The sequence below is a fragment of the Trichomycterus rosablanca genome, chromosome 10 (genome assembly GCF_030014385.1).
Source record: "Trichomycterus rosablanca isolate fTriRos1 chromosome 10, fTriRos1.hap1, whole genome shotgun sequence".
Lineage (NCBI taxonomy): Eukaryota > Metazoa > Chordata > Actinopteri > Siluriformes > Trichomycteridae > Trichomycterus > Trichomycterus rosablanca.
In genome coordinates, this window is record NC_085997.1 from 33,488,226 (window position 1) to 33,507,167 (window position 18,942).

Below are 18,942 nucleotides of genomic sequence, written 5' to 3' on the forward strand. Positions count from 1 at the left end.
TCCGCACTTAATGTATTTATCCTAAATAACCGAGGCACCGCCCACTGCTGCTGACGTCACCAGCGTTAGGGAGGGGGCAGTGCGGCACTACAGGCAATCCGATTAACCCGAGCCCGGCTGTGTCCCAAATCACCTCTCACAATAATAACATATCAGCCTAAATTTCGTTTAAACAGGACTTTTAAATACATTTATTTATGATTTGGGTCATAAGTTTAATCACTTAGTAAATATGCTCGCTTTGTTTTTACTTTAAACAATCCAAAAATCAGAATTACCTACGTCTGTTACTTACAAGATGTTAAAGGCTAAACTATTTGTTGTTATTATTGTTTGCATATACACTGAACAGCCATAACATTAAAACCTCCTCCTTGTTTCTACACTCACTGTCCATTTTATCAGCTCCACTTACCATATAGAAGCACTTTGTAGTTCTACAATTACTGACTGTATTTCCATCTGTTTCTCTACATACTTTGTTAGCCCCGTTTCATGCTGTTCTTCAATGGTCAGGACCCCCACAGAGCAGGTATTATTTACGTGGTGGATCATTCTCAGCACTGCAGTGACACTGACATGGTGGTGGTGTGTTAGTGTGTTGTGCTGGTTGATCAGATACAGCAGTGCTGCTGGAGTTTTTAAATACCGTGTCCACTCACTGTCCACTCTATTAGACACTCCTACCTAGTTGGTCCAGCTTGTAGATGTAAAGTCAGAGACGATCGCTCATCTATTGCTGCTGTTGAGTTGGTCATCTTCTACACTTTTATCAGTGGTCACAGGACGCTGCCCATGTGGTGCTGTTGGCTGGATATTTTTGGTTGGTGGACTATTGTCAGTCCAGCAGTGATGTGTTTAAAAACTCCATCAGTGCTGCTGTGTCTTATCCACTCATACCAGCACAACACACACTAACACACCACCACCATGTCAGTGTCACTGCAGTGCTGAGAATGATCCACCACCAAAATAATACCTGCTCTGTAGTGGTCCTGGGAGAGTCCTGACCATTAAAGAACAGCATGAAAGAGGGCTAACAAAGCATGTAGATAAACAGATGGACTACAGTCAGTAATTGTAGAGCTACAAAGTGCTTCTATATGGTAAGTGAAACCAATAAAATGGACAGTGATTGTAGAAACAAGGAGGTGGTTTTAATGTTATGGCTGATTGGTGTATATAGTTAGATAGATACCAAAGGAAATTAAGGAGTTTAGAGCCAAATGTTAAATAGTAATGAATAAGATCATCTGGCCATAAAGCAAAACTGTATACAATATTTAGATATGCTCAAAATGTTCAACCAATATACTGATGTAAAAATGATAAATAAACATATTCCACTTACTAGCTCTCCGTAATGTTAGGATCTGTCTGTGTTTCTATCATTTGTTAATATGGCATGCATGTTTTAAAATTTGGGACCCCCTCCTTATCCAGTAGATCTTGTTTGCCCCAACCCCCAATTTAAGTTCATGTATTAAAGTTACTAATGTAATAACAGTCACATGGTTATGGATGGATTTATCACCTATTTAACCCCCTACCCCATACACATAGGCATGGTGCCACCAATTACTTGAGATTACCACACTCCCACCACCCAGCCCAACCTTCCAACCAGTGAAGGTGTCCATTTTCCCATGTCATCCTTCCATTTATTCACATCCTTCCACTAGTGTCCTCTTTAAAAAAAAAAAAAATGAAAATATGGTCACCTAAATACAGTATAAATAGTGGCCAAAGCACTGACAACTCAAATCGAGCAACATTGCTAGCACAGCTGGGTGAATGGCATCACAGTGAGAAGATCCTGCGTTCGGTGGAGTTTGCATGTTCATGTTCTCCCCATGTCAGCGTAGGTTTTAGTATAAAGACGTGTAACTTAGGTGAAATGGAGATACAAAATTGGTCATGGTGGTTTTTGAACTTGAACTGATGAATAATGGGTAACCTGTAACTATCTGTCCTGTCATGAATGTAACCAAAGTTTGTAAGTTTCCGAGTTTGTAGTATTCTTTATTCATATATTACATTAAGACACACGCCACAAATAAAAAAATACTACAAAATTCACCCGGTCAGAGGAATTGAAATGTTTATAAACTAGCAGAAGCGTTTTAATAACGAAGCAGATTAACTTCAGTATAAAATTACTGTTTATTTCACACATTTATAAAAGATTTATTCACATTTCAATATTACATTATTTTTTTTTTATATCTTATTAGCTGTTGGTTTAACTCAAGGTTTTTTAACGTCGTAATGAAATAAAGTCAAATTAGTTTATCAGCACTGCAGCCTTAGTAACATTTTTATACTTCTGGTGTGAAAACTGATGAAGAGATGAACAGAAGTATTTTTTTAATCAATCATACAATCACTCACTAAAAATAAAATTAATGTAATTATTTCATGTAGTTCCACGAAACAACTCACAATCTCTAAATAATCGGCATCACAGAAAACATGGTTCTGCCAGCAGAAACCCACTCTGATCTTCATCTCACTGAGTCACGTCAAGATCTTCAGGACCTTCGGCTCTCAGGTCACCTGGTGTTGAGATCGGACGGGCTGTATCGGAACCATGCAGTAAAATCTGATGCTCTCAGGTCGGGACGTTTATCAGACAAAGATTTCTGCTGCTTCATTTTCCTCCAGGACTTCCTAACAAAAACCTGCAAAACACACACACACACACACACACACACACATTACATTATTACACACGCACACACACATTACATTATTACACACGCACACACATTTTATAAATATATGCACTCATTATATACAGTATACAGTATATACATATTATACAGTATATATACAGTATATATACACTGATCAGCCATAACATTAAAACCACCTCCTTGTTTCTACATTTTATAAGTTCCACTTACCATATAGAAGCACTTTGTAGCTCTACAATTACTGACTGTAGTCCATCTGTTTCTCTACTTTTTTAACCTGCTTTTACCCTGTTCTTCAATGGTCAGGACCCCCACAGGACCACCACAGAGTAGGTATTATTTGGGTGTGGATGATTCTCAGCACTGCAGTGACACTGACATGGTGGTGGTGTGTTAGTGTGTGTTGTGCTGGTATGAGTGGATCAGACACAGTGTCCACTCACTGTCCACTCTATTAGACACTCCTACCTAGTTGGTCCACCTTGTAGATGTAAAGTCAGAGACGATCGCTCATCTATTGCTGCTGTTTGAGTTGGTCATCTTATAGACTTTCATCAGTGGTCACAGGACGCTGCCGGCTGGACATATTTTTGGTTGGTGGAATATTTTCGTATTCTCAGTCCAGCAGTGACAGTGAGGTGTTTAAAATCTCCAGCAGCGCTGCTGTGTCTTATCCACTCATACCAGCACAACACACACTAACACACCACCACCATGTCAGTGTCACTGCAGTGCTGAGAATGATCCACCACCTAAAGAATATCTGCTCTGTGGTGGTCCTGTGGGGGTCCTGACCATTGAAGAACAGCATGAAAGGGGGCTAACAAAGCATGCAGAGAAACAGATGGACTACAGAGTAGAACTGTAGAGCTGATAAAGTGAACAGTGAGTGTAGAAAGAAGGAGGTGGTTTTAATGTTATGGCTGATTGATGTATATACACATACATTATACTTATACACACACACTATATAAATACACACACATTATACTTAAACACACACACACACACATATTATGTGTATACACAATTTACTTATACACACTCATACACACACTTATCTGAAATTTTATCCTCTAGATCTAGTAGTAATGAAATGTGTGGTTCGTTCATCAGACTTACCATTCACCCCGAGCAGCTACAGCTTCCTTCCTCACCAGCCTCTTCTTATCATCTAGTGGTGTAGCCAGAGCTCTCAGCACCCGGGTTCGGAACGGCAACACCTACAACACCAACGATTCGACAAAGCGCACATCGAAGACGTGAATCAGTTTCAAAACTCTATTCAACATTCCAAACACAGTAGAGCATCTGAAGCTGTGCATCATGGGTAATGTAGGGCATTAATGCTTTACCAGGTGAGAGGGCAGGTGAGAGAGGGCGTGGATGCAGCGCAGAGAGCACATTCTCACCTTCTGATTGGTTCAAAACAAAAGAGGCATTAAAAGTAAACATCATCATAAACACACAAAATACACAATTAGAAATTAGTTGACATCTCTGTAATGCTCTTGGTCAGGGTCACAGTGGGTCCAGCATCACCTGAGAACACTGTTCAGGGCAGATATACATTGTATCAGAGTATACAGAGTATGATACAGAGTATCCCTCACTCACACGTTCACTCATTAAAGCAGCCAGTCTACCTTCTGCATGTCCTTAAGGGGTAGGAGGAAACCCACACAGGCATAAAGAGAACATACCAAACTCCTTTCAGACTGCAGGACCCATGTTGCTGTGAACACTTGTTTGTAATGTATCTAGATAAACCTGTGAATATGAGTGAACGAGTACCATAGTGGAGCTGCCTGTGAGGGCAAGCAGGCGGGCGAAGAGCGCCTCCAGCTGGTTTGTGAGAGCAGGTGGGGGTTCCAGCAGTAACGGCTGAAGGCAGGAGAGGGTGGAGAGCTGCACCGCTTCGTCAGGACACGAGAGCGCCTCCAACAGCACCGGCATCAACTAACAACATGCATGTGTTTTAGTATTTTTATTCATCCTAACTCTGAATATTGTGATGATCAGAAATTTGCTCGTTATAATAAATCATTTAAAAGGTGATCAGACCGAGCATCTCACCTCGGGAAGTTCAGTGAGCTGCACTTGTCGAGGAAGGTTATTAATCATGTGTGATAAAGCCTTCAGGTACGTAGATCTCCTCTCTACAAGCACATGTACACACATGAATTACCCACAATACACCAGTACATCATATTTACTGCTGTTTATTGATGCCCTGTCAGTAGCAGATGTATTTGTACCTGGCTGTGCAGAGTTGAAGCCCTGTACCAGTTTATTTGAGTTCTCGGTGAAGAATCGTTGGCGGTACATCAGACGGACATCTGCGTGGTTCTCACGATTCAGAACATCAGCAGAGTCGCTCATGAGAAGAGAAAAACTGTCTGCAGCCTGAGAGGCAAACTCACCATCTTCATCATCCAGCAATGAGAAGAGCTAAAATACAAAGAGAGAGAGAGAGTGAGAGAGTGAATAAGTGAATGACTGAGAATGAGTGAACAGGTGAGAGAAGGAGTGAATCCAGTGAGTGAGTGGAACAGAGTGAATGAGTAAACAACTGTCTGAATGACTGAGTGAACGATTGAGTAAGTGAATGAGTGTAAACGAGTGAATGAGTGAGAGTGAAGGATCAAATAACAGTGAGAGAGTGAACGAGTGAGAGAGAACAAATCAAGTGAGTTAAGTGAGTGAGTGAGAGAGAGTGAATGAGTAAGTAAGAGTGAATTAGTGAATGAATGACTGTGTGAACAAGCGAATGAGTGAGAGTAAATGAGCAAATGAGAGTAAGAGAGTGAGTGAGAGAGTGAACAAGTGAGAGTGAACGAATGAGAATGAGAGAATGATTAAATAAGAAAGTGAACGGGTGAGTGAGAGTGAACGTGTGAAAGTGAATGAGAGTGAAAGTGAACGAGTAAAGGATTGAGTGAAAGAGCAGAAGTGAACAAGTGAGTGGGAGAGTGAACGAGTGAGAAAGAGTGAACAAGTAGGAGTGAGTGAACTAATGAGAGTGAACGAATGAGAGAGTGAACAAGTGAGATAGTGAATGAGTGAGAGTGAGTGAATGGGCAAGTGAGAAAGTGAACAAGTGAGTAAGAGTGTGACCGAGTGAGAGAGAGTGAACAAGTAAGAGTGAATGAGTAAGAGAGAGTGAACAAGTGAGAAAGAGTGAACATTTATTTATTTATTTAAGTTTTAACGCCATGTTTAACACATTGGTGTCATTTAATGGCAGTAATAGGTATTATGTATCTGTCTTCATATTTTGGTCCATGTTATATGTTCATTTTTATTTTTATGGTTGCAAGGTACAGTGTATCACAAAAGTGAGTACACCCCTCACATTTCTGCAGATATTTAAGTATATCTTTTCATGGGACAACACTGACAAAATGACACTTTGACACAATGAAAAGTAGTCTGTGTGCAGCTTATATAACAGTGTAAATTTATTCTTCCCTCAAAATAACTCAATATACAGCCATTAATGTCTAAACCACCGGCAACAAAAGTGAGTACACCCCTTAGTGAAAGTTCCTGAAGTGTCAATATTTTGTGTGGCCACCATTATTTCCCAAAACTGCCTTAACTCTCCTGGGCATGGAGTTTACCAGAGCTTCACAGGTTGCCACTGGAATGCTTTTCCACTCCTCCATGACGACATCACGGAGCTGGCGGATATTTGAGACTTTGCGCTCCTCCACCTTCCGCTTGAGGATGCCCCAAAGATGTTCTATTGGGTTTAGGTCTGGAGACATGCTTGGCCAGTCCATCACCTTTACCCTCAGCCTCTTCAATAAAGCAGTGGTCGTCTTAGAGGTGTGTTTGGGGTCATTATCATGCTGGAACACTGCCCTGCGACCCAGTTTCCGGAGGGAGGGGATCATGCTCTGCTTCAGTATTTCACAGTACATATTGGAGTTCATGTGTCCCTCAATGAAATGTAACTCCCCAACACCTGCTGCACTCATGCAGCCCCAGACCATGGCATTCCCACCACCATGCTTGACTGTAGGCATGACACACTTATCTTTGTACTCCTCACCTGATTGCCGCCACACATGCTTGAGACCATCTAAACCAAACAAATTAATCTTGGTCTCATCAGACCATAGGACATGGTTCCAGTAATCCATGTCCTTTGTTGACATGTCTTCAGCAAACTGTTTGCGGGCTTTCTTGTGTAGAGACTTCAGAAGAGGCTTCCTTCTGGGGTGACAGCCATGCAGACCAATTTGATGTAGTGTGCGGCGTATGGTCTGAGCACTGTCAGGCTGACCCCCCACCTTTTCAATCTCTGCAGCAATGCTGACAGCACTCCTGCGCCTATCTTTCATAGACAGCAGTTGGATGTGACGCTGAGCACGTGCACTCAGCTTCTTTGGACGACCAACGCGAGGTCTGTTCTGAGTGGACCCTGCTCTTTTAAAACGCTGGATGATCTTGGCCAATGTGCTGCAGCTCAGATTCAGGGTGTTGGCAATCTTCTTGTAGCCTTGGCCATCTTCATGTAGCGCAACAATTCGTCTTTTAAGATCCTCAGAGAGTTCTTTGCCATGAGGTGCCATGTTGGAACTTTCAGTGACCAGTATGAGAGAGTGTGAGAGCTGTACTACTAAATTGAACACACCTGCTCCCTATGCACACCTGAGACCTAGTAACACTAACAAATCACATGACATTTTGGAGGGAAAATGACAAGCAGTGCTCAATTTGGACATTTAGGGGTGTAGTCTCTTAGGGGTGTACTCACTTTTGTTGCCGGTGGTTTAGACATTAATGGCTGTATATTGGGTTATTTTGAGGGAAGAATACATTTACACTGTTATATAAGCTGCACACAGACTACTTTTCATTGTGTCAAAGTGTCATTTTGTCAGTGTTGTCCCATGAAAAGATATACTTAAATATCTGCAGAAATGTGAGGGGTGTACTCACTTTTGTGATACACTGTATGTTAAAAGTCTTCTTGTGTTGTCGTGTGTGAGAGTCTCTTTGATAGTTTCTGGCATGTGTGCTTGTTCTCTTTCTTTAGTGTATTTTGGGCATTCTATCAAGATGTGTTTTATTGATATAGGTGTTTGGCAGGTTTCACAGGTTGGGGGGTTTTCTCCTTTTATCAGGTGTTGGTGGGTTATTCTGGAGTGGCCGATTCGGCACCTCGTGTATATGACCTGGTCTATGCGTCGTCCCTGGTGGATTCTTGGCTTGGAGTTAACATTTGGGTGTATTTCATATAGTTTATTAGTGTGCTGGGTGTTCCATTCATTTTGCCATTTTCTTTTGATGTAGAGATTTATTGATGCTTTTAAGTCGGTTGATGGGATTTTTATGTTCATTGTATTTTGTCTTGTTTTTCCTCTAGCTACTTGGTCTGCTTTTTCATTTCCTGTAATTCCACTGTGTCCTGGTATCCAGCATAGTTGTATGTCATATTCTTGCACAGTTAAAATGTTAATTGTCCATTGTATGTTATTAATGATAGGATGGTCTGATGTGTATGATTGTAGTGCTTTGAGGCATGATTTAGAGTCTGTGCAAATTAGTATTTTTTGCTTTTGTTCTTTTTCAGCGTATTTTAATGCCATAAGTATGGCGTGGGCTTCTGCACTGTAAATTGAGTATTGTTGGGGCAGTTTGTCTTTGTTTGTATATCCGTTTGCATATATGGCTGCTGTTGTCTGGTCAGTAGTTTTGGATCCATCTGTATAGATTGCAAGATGGAGTGGGTATTTTTCTTTAATTTTAAGAAAATCATTGATGTACAGTGTATCACAAAAGTGAGTACACCCCTCACATTTCTGCAGATATTTAAGTATATCTTTTCATGGGACAACACTGACAAAATGACACTTTGACACAATGAAAAGTAGTCTGTGTGCAGCTTATATAACAGTGTAAATTTATTCTTCCCTTAAAATAACTCAATATACAGCCATTAATGTCTAAACCACCGGCAACAAAAGTGAGTACACCCCTAAGAGACTACACCCCTAAATGTCCAAATTGAGCACTGCTTGTCATTTTCCCTCCAAAATGTCATGTGACTTGTTAGTGTTACTAGGTCTCAGGTGTGCATAGGGAGCAGGTGTGTTCAATTTAGTAGTACAGCTCTCACACTCTCTCATACTGGTCACTGAAAGTTCCAACATGGCACCTCATGGCAAAGAACTCTCTGAGGATCTTAAAAGACGAATTGTTGCGCTACATGAAGATGGCCAAGGCTACAAGAAGATTTGCCAACACCCTGAAACTGAGCTGCAGCACAGTGGCCAAGATCATCCAGCGTTTTAAAAGAGCAGGGTCCACTCAGAACAGACTTCGCGTTGGTCGTCCAAAGAAGCTGAGTGCACGTGCTCAGCGTCACATCCAACTGCTGTCTTTGAAAGATAGGCGCAGGAGTGCTGTCAGCATTGCTGCAGAGATTGAAAAGGTGGGGGATCAGCCTGTCAGTGCTCAGACCATACGCCGCACACTACATCAAATTGGTCTGCATGGCTGTCACCCCAGAAGGAAGCCTCTTCTGAAGTCTCTACACAAGAAAGCCCGCAAACAGTTTGCTGAAGACATGTCAACAAAGGACATGGATTACTGGAACCATGTCCTATGGTCTGATGAGACCAAGATTAATTTGTTTGGTTCAGATGGTCTCAAGCATGTGTGGCGGCAATCAGGTGAGGAGTACAAAGATAAGTGTGTCATGCCTACAGTCAAGCATGGTGGTGGGAATGCCATGGTCTGGGGCTGCATGAGTGCAGCAGGTGTTGGGAAGTTACATTTCATTGAGGGACACATGAACTCCAATATGTACTGTGAAATACTGAAGCAGAGCATGATCCCCTCCCTCCGGAAACTGGGTCGCAGGGCAGTGTTCCAGCATGATAATGACCCCAAACACACCTCTAAGACGACCACTGCTTTATTGAAGAGGCTGAGGGTAAAGGTGATGGACTGGCCAAGCATGTTTCCAGACCTAAACCCAATAGAACATCTTTGGGGCATCCTCAAGCGGAAGGTGGAGGAGCGCAAAGTCTCGAATATCCGCCAGCTCCGTGATGTCGTCATGGAGGAGTGGAAAAGCATTCCAGTGGCAACCTGTGAAGCTCTGGTAAACTCCATGCCCAGGAGAGTTAAGGCAGTTCTGGGAAATAATGGTGGCCACACAAAATATTGACACTTCAGGAACTTTCACTAAGGGGTGTACTCACTTTTGTTGCCGGTGGTTTAGACATTAATGGCTGTATATTGAGTTATTTTGAGGGAAGAATAAATTTACACTGTTATATAAGCTGCACACAGACTACTTTTCATTGTGTCAAAGTGTCATTTTGTCAGTGTTGTCCCATGAAAAGATATACTTAAATATCTGCAGAAATGTGAGGGGTGTACTCACTTTTGTGATACACTGTATATGTTTGGGTGTGTAGTTCCTTTCTTCTTTTCGGCAAGATCAAATATGATGTTTGGTTTTCTGATTTTCCACGGAGGTATGGTATTGTTGGGGCTCTGGGCCATTATATTTGAATTTAGCTTTAAGTCCTCAAGATATGGTTTGATTCGAGTCCCAAATGGTTGTATTTTATTTTGTCTGTTGTATCGAGTTGGAGGACGTGGTGGGTGTATGGTTCTATTTACTGGGTTTCTTGGGTTGCTCATGGTTCTGACTGTATATTGCAATGCTAGTTTAAGTTTTCTGAGTTCCAGTGAGGGCTCTTGTGCTTCTATATAGAGGCTTTGGATGGGAGAGGTGCGGTATGCTCCTAGGGCAATTCTGATCCCTAGGTGGTGTATTGTGTTAAGGCACTTGGTGTATGATTTTCTGGCTGATCCATATATAAAGCATCCATAATCCAGTTTTGTTCTGATTAGAGTTCTGTATATTCGTAGAAGTATAGCATGATCTGCTCCCCATTTAGTACTGGCTAGTACTTTTAGTATTCTTAGTTTTTTGAAAGACTTCTCTCTTAGTGCTTTGATGTGAGGAATGAAGGTCAGTTTGTGGTCTAGTGTTAGGCCCAGGTATTGTACAGTTTCTGTTATCTTTATGGGTTCTCCGTCTAAGAAAAGTTTTGGATCTGGGTGTAGTTTTCTGTTCTGGCAGAAGTGGATACAAGTTGTTTTGCTTTTAGATACTTTAAAGCCATTTGTGTTTAACCATTTGTGTATTTTATTGATGCAGGGTGCAAGTTTGTGTTCTATTGTTGCCATGTCCTGATTCCTGTAGCCTATGCATAGATCATCCACATATAGACTGCAGAAGATGTAAGGTTGTATTTCCTTTGCAATTTTGCTCATTTTGAGGTTGAAGAGAGTTACAGAAAGAATGCATCCTTGGGGGACTCCCGTCTCTTGGATGTGTTCTTGAGAGAAAGTGTTGTTGACTCGGACTTTGAAATGTCTGTCCTTTAGAAAGTTTTTTATGAAGATTGGAAGTCTGCCTTTAAGTCCTATTTGTTGAAGGTCTTGTAATATTCCATATCTCCAGGTAGTGTCATAGGCCTTTTCGAGGTCAAAGAAGATGACGGCTGTATGTTCATTGTGGATGAAGGCTTCCCTTATGTATGTTTCTAGTCTAGTAAGGTTGTCCATTGTGCTCCTTTTTTCCGAAAGCTAGTTTGGATCTCACTAAGGACATTGTTCTTTTCCATGTACCAGACTAGGCGATTATTGACCATCCTTTCTAGTGTTTTGCTAAGGCAGCTTGTCAGGGCTATTGGTCTGTAGTTTTCTGGATTTTGATGATTTTTTCCAGGTTTGGGGATGGGTATGACTGTTGCTTGCTTCCATGCCATTGGGATGTTTCCGGTTTTCCATATGTTCCATAGGTTGTATATTTGTAGGAGTAGTTCTGTCGATGTTAGGGGTAGTTTTTTCAGCATTTCGTAGTGAATGTTGTCCGGGCCTGTTGTGGTATTATGGGATTTCTGGAGAGAGTGGTGTAGTTCGTCCAATGTAAAAGCTTGATTGTATGGTTCTTTATTATCCATCTGAAAGTTTATTTCATTTGTTTCCCTATGTATTCGGATTCTTTGAAATTCATCATTGTAGTTCTTGTTTGAGGATATGTTTTCAAAAGTTTTTGCCAGTAATTCTGCTATTTCTTCTTCATTGTTTGCAGTTTCCTGTTGATTTTCCAGATACTGGACTCGTGGTTGTGTATTCCTGTTTTCCATTTTTCGAATAATGTTCCATATTTGGTTTGTTGGTGTGTTTGTGTTAATGTTATTTGTAAAAAATTTCCAACTTTGTCTTTTGGCTTGGTTTATTATTCTTCTGGCTTTTGCTCTGGAGGTTAGTAGATTATTAAGGTTGTCTGTTGTGGGGTGTTTGTTAAACTTTCTTTCGGCTTTTTTCCGTGTCTTGATTACTTGTCTGCATTCATTATTGAACCAAGGATTTCTTTTCTTTTTTTCTTGTGATGTCTTTGGTATGGTTTTTTCAGCAGTTTTATTCAGAGTTGTTGTGAACCATTTTATAGGGTCTTCATTTCTTGTGGGTATCGCCTTCAAGTTCTCTTTGCAAAGGTTTTGAAAGGCCGGCCAGTTAGCTCTGTCTATTCTCCATCTTTGTGGTGTAGCTACAGGATGGGGTCTATCAGGACTTAAGAGGATAGGAAAATGGTCACTGCCACACAGATCATCCCATATTTTCCAAGAAAATTGAATATATAGTTCTGGTTTGCATATTGTTAAGTCAATTGTTGTGTATGTTCCGTGCCCTGGGTGTAAGTATGTATGTCCAGGTGTATTCATTAAGCAGAGGTTATTTGTATTTATAAATTCTTCCATTGTTTTTCCTGTCCTGTTGGTATTTTGGCTCCCCCATATTATGTTGTGGCTATTGAAGTCTCCTAATAGGATGAATGGCATTGGGAGTTGTTCGATTAAATTGTTTAGATCTGTTAGTTTTAACATAGTGTTTGGAGGGATGTAAATTGTGCATATGGTAATGTTTTTATGAATGATATTTGACGTTCTGATTGCAGTAGCTTGTAGGTGGGTGTTGAGCGTTATATGGTTATGGAGGACATTATTTTTTATGTATATCATGGTCCTGCCGCTTGCTTTACCAATGTTTGGTCCTGGTTTATGATATGCAGCAAAGTTTTTTATATGTATGTTATTATTTGGGGTCGTTTGGGTTTCCTGGAGGCAAATAACCGATGGGTTAATGAGTAGTGCTAATCGCTGGAGTTCGTTATAGTTTGCTTTAAGGCCCCAGCAGTTCCACTGTAGTATAGTGGTTTTAAGAAGAGATTTAAACTCAGAAAGAGAGGAAGAGAGACGAAGAGGGAGAGGAAGAGAGTTCCACAGTGTAGGGGCAGCAACACTAAATGATCTACCACCCATGGTGGTCAACCTAAACCTGGGTATAACAAGGAGAACAGCATCAAACGATCTTAGCCTGCGGGAAGGGACATAGCGATGTAAAAGATCAGCCAGATACAAGGGAGCCAGACCATGAAGTGCCTTGAAAGCGAGCACTAAAATTTTATATTGGATACGTTTTTTGACAGGGAGCCAATGGAGTTGTTCAAGTACCGGGGTGATATGTTCATGTTTTTTTGACCGGGTCAGTACTCGGGCAGCAGCATTCTGAGCAATCTGTAAGGGTCGGAGGGATTTTGAAGGAAGTCCATAAAGGAGAGAATTGCAATAGTCAAGTTTGGAAGTGACAAAGGCATGTACCAGGGTCTCGGCAGCTTTAAACGAAAGGAACGGACGCAAACGGGTGACCTTTCGAAGCTGGAAGAAGGCAGACTTTGCCAAAGAATTGATATGTGGCTCCAGTGACAGGGGAGGGTCGAGCAGCACCCCGAGATTACGTGCCTTAGAAGAAGACTGAACAGCGATACCAGCAATAGTGAGGGATGTATTAGTGAGAGAAGAGACAGCCAATTTGGAGCCAATAATGAGATACTCCGTCTTATGGGCATTCAATAGAAGAAAGTTTGCACACAGCCATGAGTTGAGATCACAGATGCACTCGGTGAGGGATGAGGGTGGAAAAGGATCAGATGGCATAAGGTTTAGATAGACCTGGGTGTCATCAGCGTAGCAGTGAAAATTTAACCCATGGTGACAGAAAATATCACCAAGGGGCAGGATGTAAATAAGAAACAGCAACGGTCCCAGTACTGAGCCCTGGGGGACACCCTGCTTAACAGGAGCAACGTCAGATGTATGTTTACCTATGCCAACAAAGTGATACCTATCAGATAGATAAGATTTAAACCAAGTCAAAACTATGCCGGAAAAACCAATGTCAGAGAGCCGGGTTATGAGAATTTCATGGTTAACTGTGTCAAAAGCAGCAGTAAGATCAAGGAGTAAAAGGATAGAAGCAAAACCTTTGTCAGAGGAAAGAAGAAGGTCGTTGAGTACACACAAAAGTGCAGTCTCTGTGCTATGACGAGCACGAAAACCAGATTGAAAGGTGTCAAAGAGATTGTTAGAATTCATGTAGTCTAGTAGCTGGGATGCCACGACACGTTCCAGAATTTTTGCAATAAATGGGAGATTAGATATTGGTCTGTAGTTACTTAATATGGAGCTATCTAAATCAGGTTTTTTAATTATGGGAGTAACAACAGAAGTTTTCAGAGCTACCGGAACATGACCAGATTCAAGAGAAAGGTTGACGAGGTGACAAATAGAGAGCAAAAGAGAAGAAATAACTTGCTTGAGAAGAACTGTAGGGGCAGGATCAAGGAGTGAGGTAGTGGTCTTGGAGCCTGTTATAATTCTAGTGACGCAAACAGGATTGACAGATACAAAAGACGAAAAAGTGTGCAGGGAAGAGGAAGTACCGAAAGGGATTGGAGATGACAGCAGTGATTTACATGTCTGATCATTCAATATTTCCTGGTAAATGTTGGACACTTTGTCCCTGAAAAAGTTAAGAAATGCATTACATAAATCCGATGATGGAGCCAGGGAGTCTGAGGGGGGACGCAAAAGTTTATTCACAGTAGTAAAGAGTCGCTTGGGATCCAAGCCTGCCTTTGTAATTGTAGAAGTGTAGTCGGTAGTGCGAGCATTGTTTAAAGCCTCTTTATATCTGACCAGATGATCCAGATAAGCTTGACGGTGTACATCTAAGCCTGTTTTCCTATATAGACGTTCAAGACGCCTACCAGCTGTTTTTAAACCACGAAGTTCTGCAGTGAACCAGGGTGAGGAATGCGAGGAGGGCACAGACCGAGTTATAACTGGAGCAAGGGTGTTAAGGGTATCGGCCATAGACTGATTGTAAACAGAGATGGCCTCATTCTATGTCCTTAATTGTCTTTTTTATGTGTGTCATCATTTGAGGTGCTTGGTAGTTGGGAGCAGTTAGTTTTTTGTGTTTTGTCATTCTTGCTGCCTGTTTCTTCTTGTGGTTTAGAGGTGTCAGCTGTCAGTTGCAGAGCCATGTTTGAGTTCTGTGTGGATATGTTTTTGGATTTTGGGTGGGTTGAGTCTTTAGTAGGGTTTATTATTTGTGGTTTGTCTCTGTTGAGTCATGTATAGTCTGTTTGACAGCTGCTTGTTTGCGTAATTTTTATCACACCAGCAAAAGTTTTTGTAAATTTAAAACTTGTAGTGTCTGAGACCTGCTTTTTTGCTTCAGCATGGCTGATCTTTTTAGTATGTTTGATCTTTTGAATTTCTTTCTCCTTCATCCATATTGGGCAGTTTTTGTCTGAGGCAGCATATGGGCCTCCACAGTTTCTGCACTTTGGTTTGTTGGTACATGGCATTTCATGTCCCTCTTCCCCACAGTTGCAGCATGGTGTAGTGTTTCTGCATCCAGTCGATCCATGTCCAAATTTCTGACATTTGTAGCATCTTGTAGGGTTTGGGATATATATATCAACATCTATCCTTTGGTATCCTATTAGGAGTTTGTTTGGGGGAGTGGTTCTGTTAAAGGTTATGATATATGTATTGCTTTCGATGATTCTCTCGTCTCTTGATTGTGATTCTTTTTACATTGTTTACGTCTTGTGAAGTCAGTTCCTTTGTTATTTCTTCCTCACTCATGTCTCCTAGGTCTCGGCAGCGGATGACTCCTTTGCTGCTGTTAAGTGTTGGGTGAGGAAAGGTCTTCACATTAATGTTTGCAAATATTTTTGTTTTCAGCAGGTTGTCAGTTTGTACTTTTTTGAGGCACTCTATCAGTATTTGACCTGATCGTAACTTCTTTGCATCTTTTACTGTCCCCGCTATTCCCATGATACCTTTCTGAATGGCGAATGGTGATAGTTTAGTCAGCATCATATCACTTTGGGTAGATTCCATTACCACAAATCTAGGCCAGTTGTCAATTGGTCCAGAGTTTAAGTAAGTTGCCAGTTCTTGTTCGTTCTCATAGTCCAGGAGTTTTCGTTTAGGGGTATGTTTGGAATTCATGGTTGTTAGGTCTTTGTTTCATTATCCTTATTCCCCACCCACCTCGGAGCCCCATTCGGGGATATGCAGAGCCGCGGACATCCAGCGGTTACATACCAGGGTTATAGAGATAGTATACTCGACATACCGGATGTTCTTAGCGTTCGATTGACCCTGAGCCAGTGCCTTCTAGGGATCTCATATGAGATACAACCTAGGGCATGTCCTGACCAGCCGATTGATTGGAGGGGGCCACTCCAACCTCCCGTCTATGTGAAGTCGGGGCCAAAGTGCTGTGTTGGGGAAATGGCAGCCGCAGCCACCACTCCCCTCAAGCACCAGGATTCCTTCCTCCACAGACACGGGTCGCACCCCACGGCAAACAGGGCGCCTCATTTGTTCGCCTCTTACGAACAACCAGAGGGGGCTGAGGACCTATTCTATCCCGGGTCCCCACGGGGTGAGAAAGAGTGAACAAGTGAACGAGTAAGACAGAAAGTGAAGAAGTGAGAGAGTGAATGAGAGAGAGTGAACGAGTGAGAGCGACTGAGTAAGTGAAGGAGTGAATGGTAGCTGTGTTGGTTCTGTTACAAGAAGTCAGTAATGATGAATTACACACAGCGTGAGGTTTTACATGAAATAATTATTCTTTCATTCATTCATCATTGATAGCCACTTTATCCTGATCAGGGTTGCAGTGGGTGTCTGTACCAGGTCAGTATTATCGGTTCAGGCTAGTCAGATGTGAGTGCTTGTGTGTTTTTTACCTTGTTGGTGAGTTTGGTTGATAGTGGATGGTACCGCAGCAGCAGAGCTTTCGCCATCTACACCAATTCAGACACATCACAGTTATTATTAAATACAGCACAGACACAACAACCAACAACAGAAAGTATTTGCACCCTTTCGGTTTACTTTTTGTATTTTTATATCACTTAACAGTTTTAAATCTTCAAACTAAATTAAACGTACAATCAAATGAACCTAACACACAAATATATAAACATAGTAGAAATGGGTTTAATATTAAATCATTTAATGGACCTGTGTAAAAAAGTAATTGCTCCCTTAGTGACAATGAACCTTTAGTCCTTTTCATCTTTGGTATGGAGAACTTGACGTCTGACCACATCCCACGGTCTTTCTGACCATCTGAGACTGGTATATGGCTTTCTCTATGTGTAATAGATTTCAGGTTGTATTTCTTGATTCAGAGGTGGACTATGTTAAGTATCAATGGTTTTCTGAAAGACTTCCGAGCCCATGTGTCTATATTTATCACAGTAGCATCACGGTTTCTCGTACAATGTCGGCTAAGGAGTCACCCATATTTAACAGTGGTTTCTAGCTTTGCCCTAAAAAGACTGAGATTTCTCTGGGTTCCTGAATCTTTTCATAATATTATGTACAGTAGATGGTGAAAAACCTAAATTATTTGCATTCTTGCATTAAAAACTGTTTGTTTTAAACTGACTGACAATTCTTTCATGAAATTTGGAACACAGTAGTGAGCCACAACCCACCGTTGCTTGTACAGTCATCCTTCAATTAAAAGTTCAGTAATTATGATATATTGATTACTGACTTACAATTGATACTGATTTATAATTGATTTTTCAGTGTGCGTGATCAATGTGGTTATTAAACATTTCAACTCGTAACACATCAAAAAGAACAAATCATGTTTTACCCAGACAAGCAGAGTGAAAGCTTGAAGTCGACATGCTGAAGATCTGCAGTCCAACTCTGAGCTGATTCTGGTAAAGCTTTTATTCACTCTGTCATCCAGTTCTGCTCCTGTACACACACACACACACACACACACACACACACACACACACACACACACACACACACACACACACACACACACACACATATATATTAACACACACACACACACACACATATATTAACACACACACACACACACACACACAGGATTCGCAAAAAAACCAACACTTCTGATTCTAGCAGGAACCAGTCAAGTAGTCAAGTAGTTCAAATATTCTGAAGGTACATACATTTATATTTACATTTTTGGCACAAGTATTTTTTTTAATTTTATTTACGCATTTTCTCCAATTTTCTCCTAATTTATCGTAGTCAATTTGTCTTCCGCAGCTGGGGGATCCCTGATTGCAGTCGAGGAAGGTATATTGCTGCTCATGCCTCCTCTGACCCTCCAGCCCTTAGTGGAACCCTTTTTTCACCCATGCACTCAGCACAGACGCCTCTATCTGCTAATCAGGGTCCTTACAAAGCATTTGAAGACCCCACCCACATAGCCCGGTCATCCCGTCCTAGCAGAAATGTGTCTGCTGCAGGCACTGCCAATTATGCCTGCTAGATGGCACCCAGCCGACCGGTGGCAACGGCGAGTTTTGAACCAGGGAGTTCAGATTCTTAGCGCTGGTGTGCTAGCCCACTGCACCACCTGGGCGTGTAAAACAAAGTATTTTTTTAATAAAACGGTATAGAAGGTAAGTGCATGTTAGTTCTCAGCCTAAGTGCTTTGTAAAGACGTGATGAGGGTCTTTAATTGTCTTTTAAAGACGGTGAGAGACTCAGATGTTCAAACAGACAGGTAAAGTTTTACCACTTGGGTGCTAGTGCTGTGTGGTACAGGTCTGTCCAGCAGGTCACCATGTCAAAAGCTTTACGCCCGTGTACAAGAACAAAACACTGAAGTGTGTACAGCAGATCAGTAAAAAATAAAAGTACTCGTTTACCTGCTGCTCGTTTGTTAATGAGACCAGAGAAGCATTTAGCAGCAGAGGTGAAGGAGAACGGGTGGGTACATGTGAACACCAGCTCCTCCAACTCAGCCAGGAGTCTGTCAACCTCTGGAACCTCCACCT

At 41.6% G+C, this 18,942-nt stretch overlaps 1 protein-coding gene across 1 annotated transcript in view; it reads right to left on the minus strand.

The window, feature by feature from the left end:
* Positions 1-2,155: 2,155 nt before the first annotated feature.
* Positions 2,156-18,942, minus strand: part of mms19 (MMS19 homolog, cytosolic iron-sulfur assembly component) — a 48,594-nt gene continuing 31,807 nt past the window's right edge. The window contains exons 23-31 of the mRNA XM_063003198.1: positions 18,814-18,940; positions 17,772-17,878; positions 16,849-16,905; positions 4,955-5,147; positions 4,773-4,855; positions 4,491-4,655; positions 4,052-4,111; positions 3,819-3,919; positions 2,156-2,681 (exon numbers count right to left, since the gene is read on the minus strand). Coding sequence (XP_062859268.1) covers positions 2,651-2,681; positions 3,819-3,919; positions 4,052-4,111; positions 4,491-4,655; positions 4,773-4,855; positions 4,955-5,147; positions 16,849-16,905; positions 17,772-17,878; positions 18,814-18,940 — 924 coding nt within the window. The 3' untranslated portion in view covers positions 2,156-2,650. The remainder of the gene's footprint in view (positions 2,682-3,818; positions 3,920-4,051; positions 4,112-4,490; positions 4,656-4,772; positions 4,856-4,954; positions 5,148-16,848; positions 16,906-17,771; positions 17,879-18,813; positions 18,941-18,942) is intronic.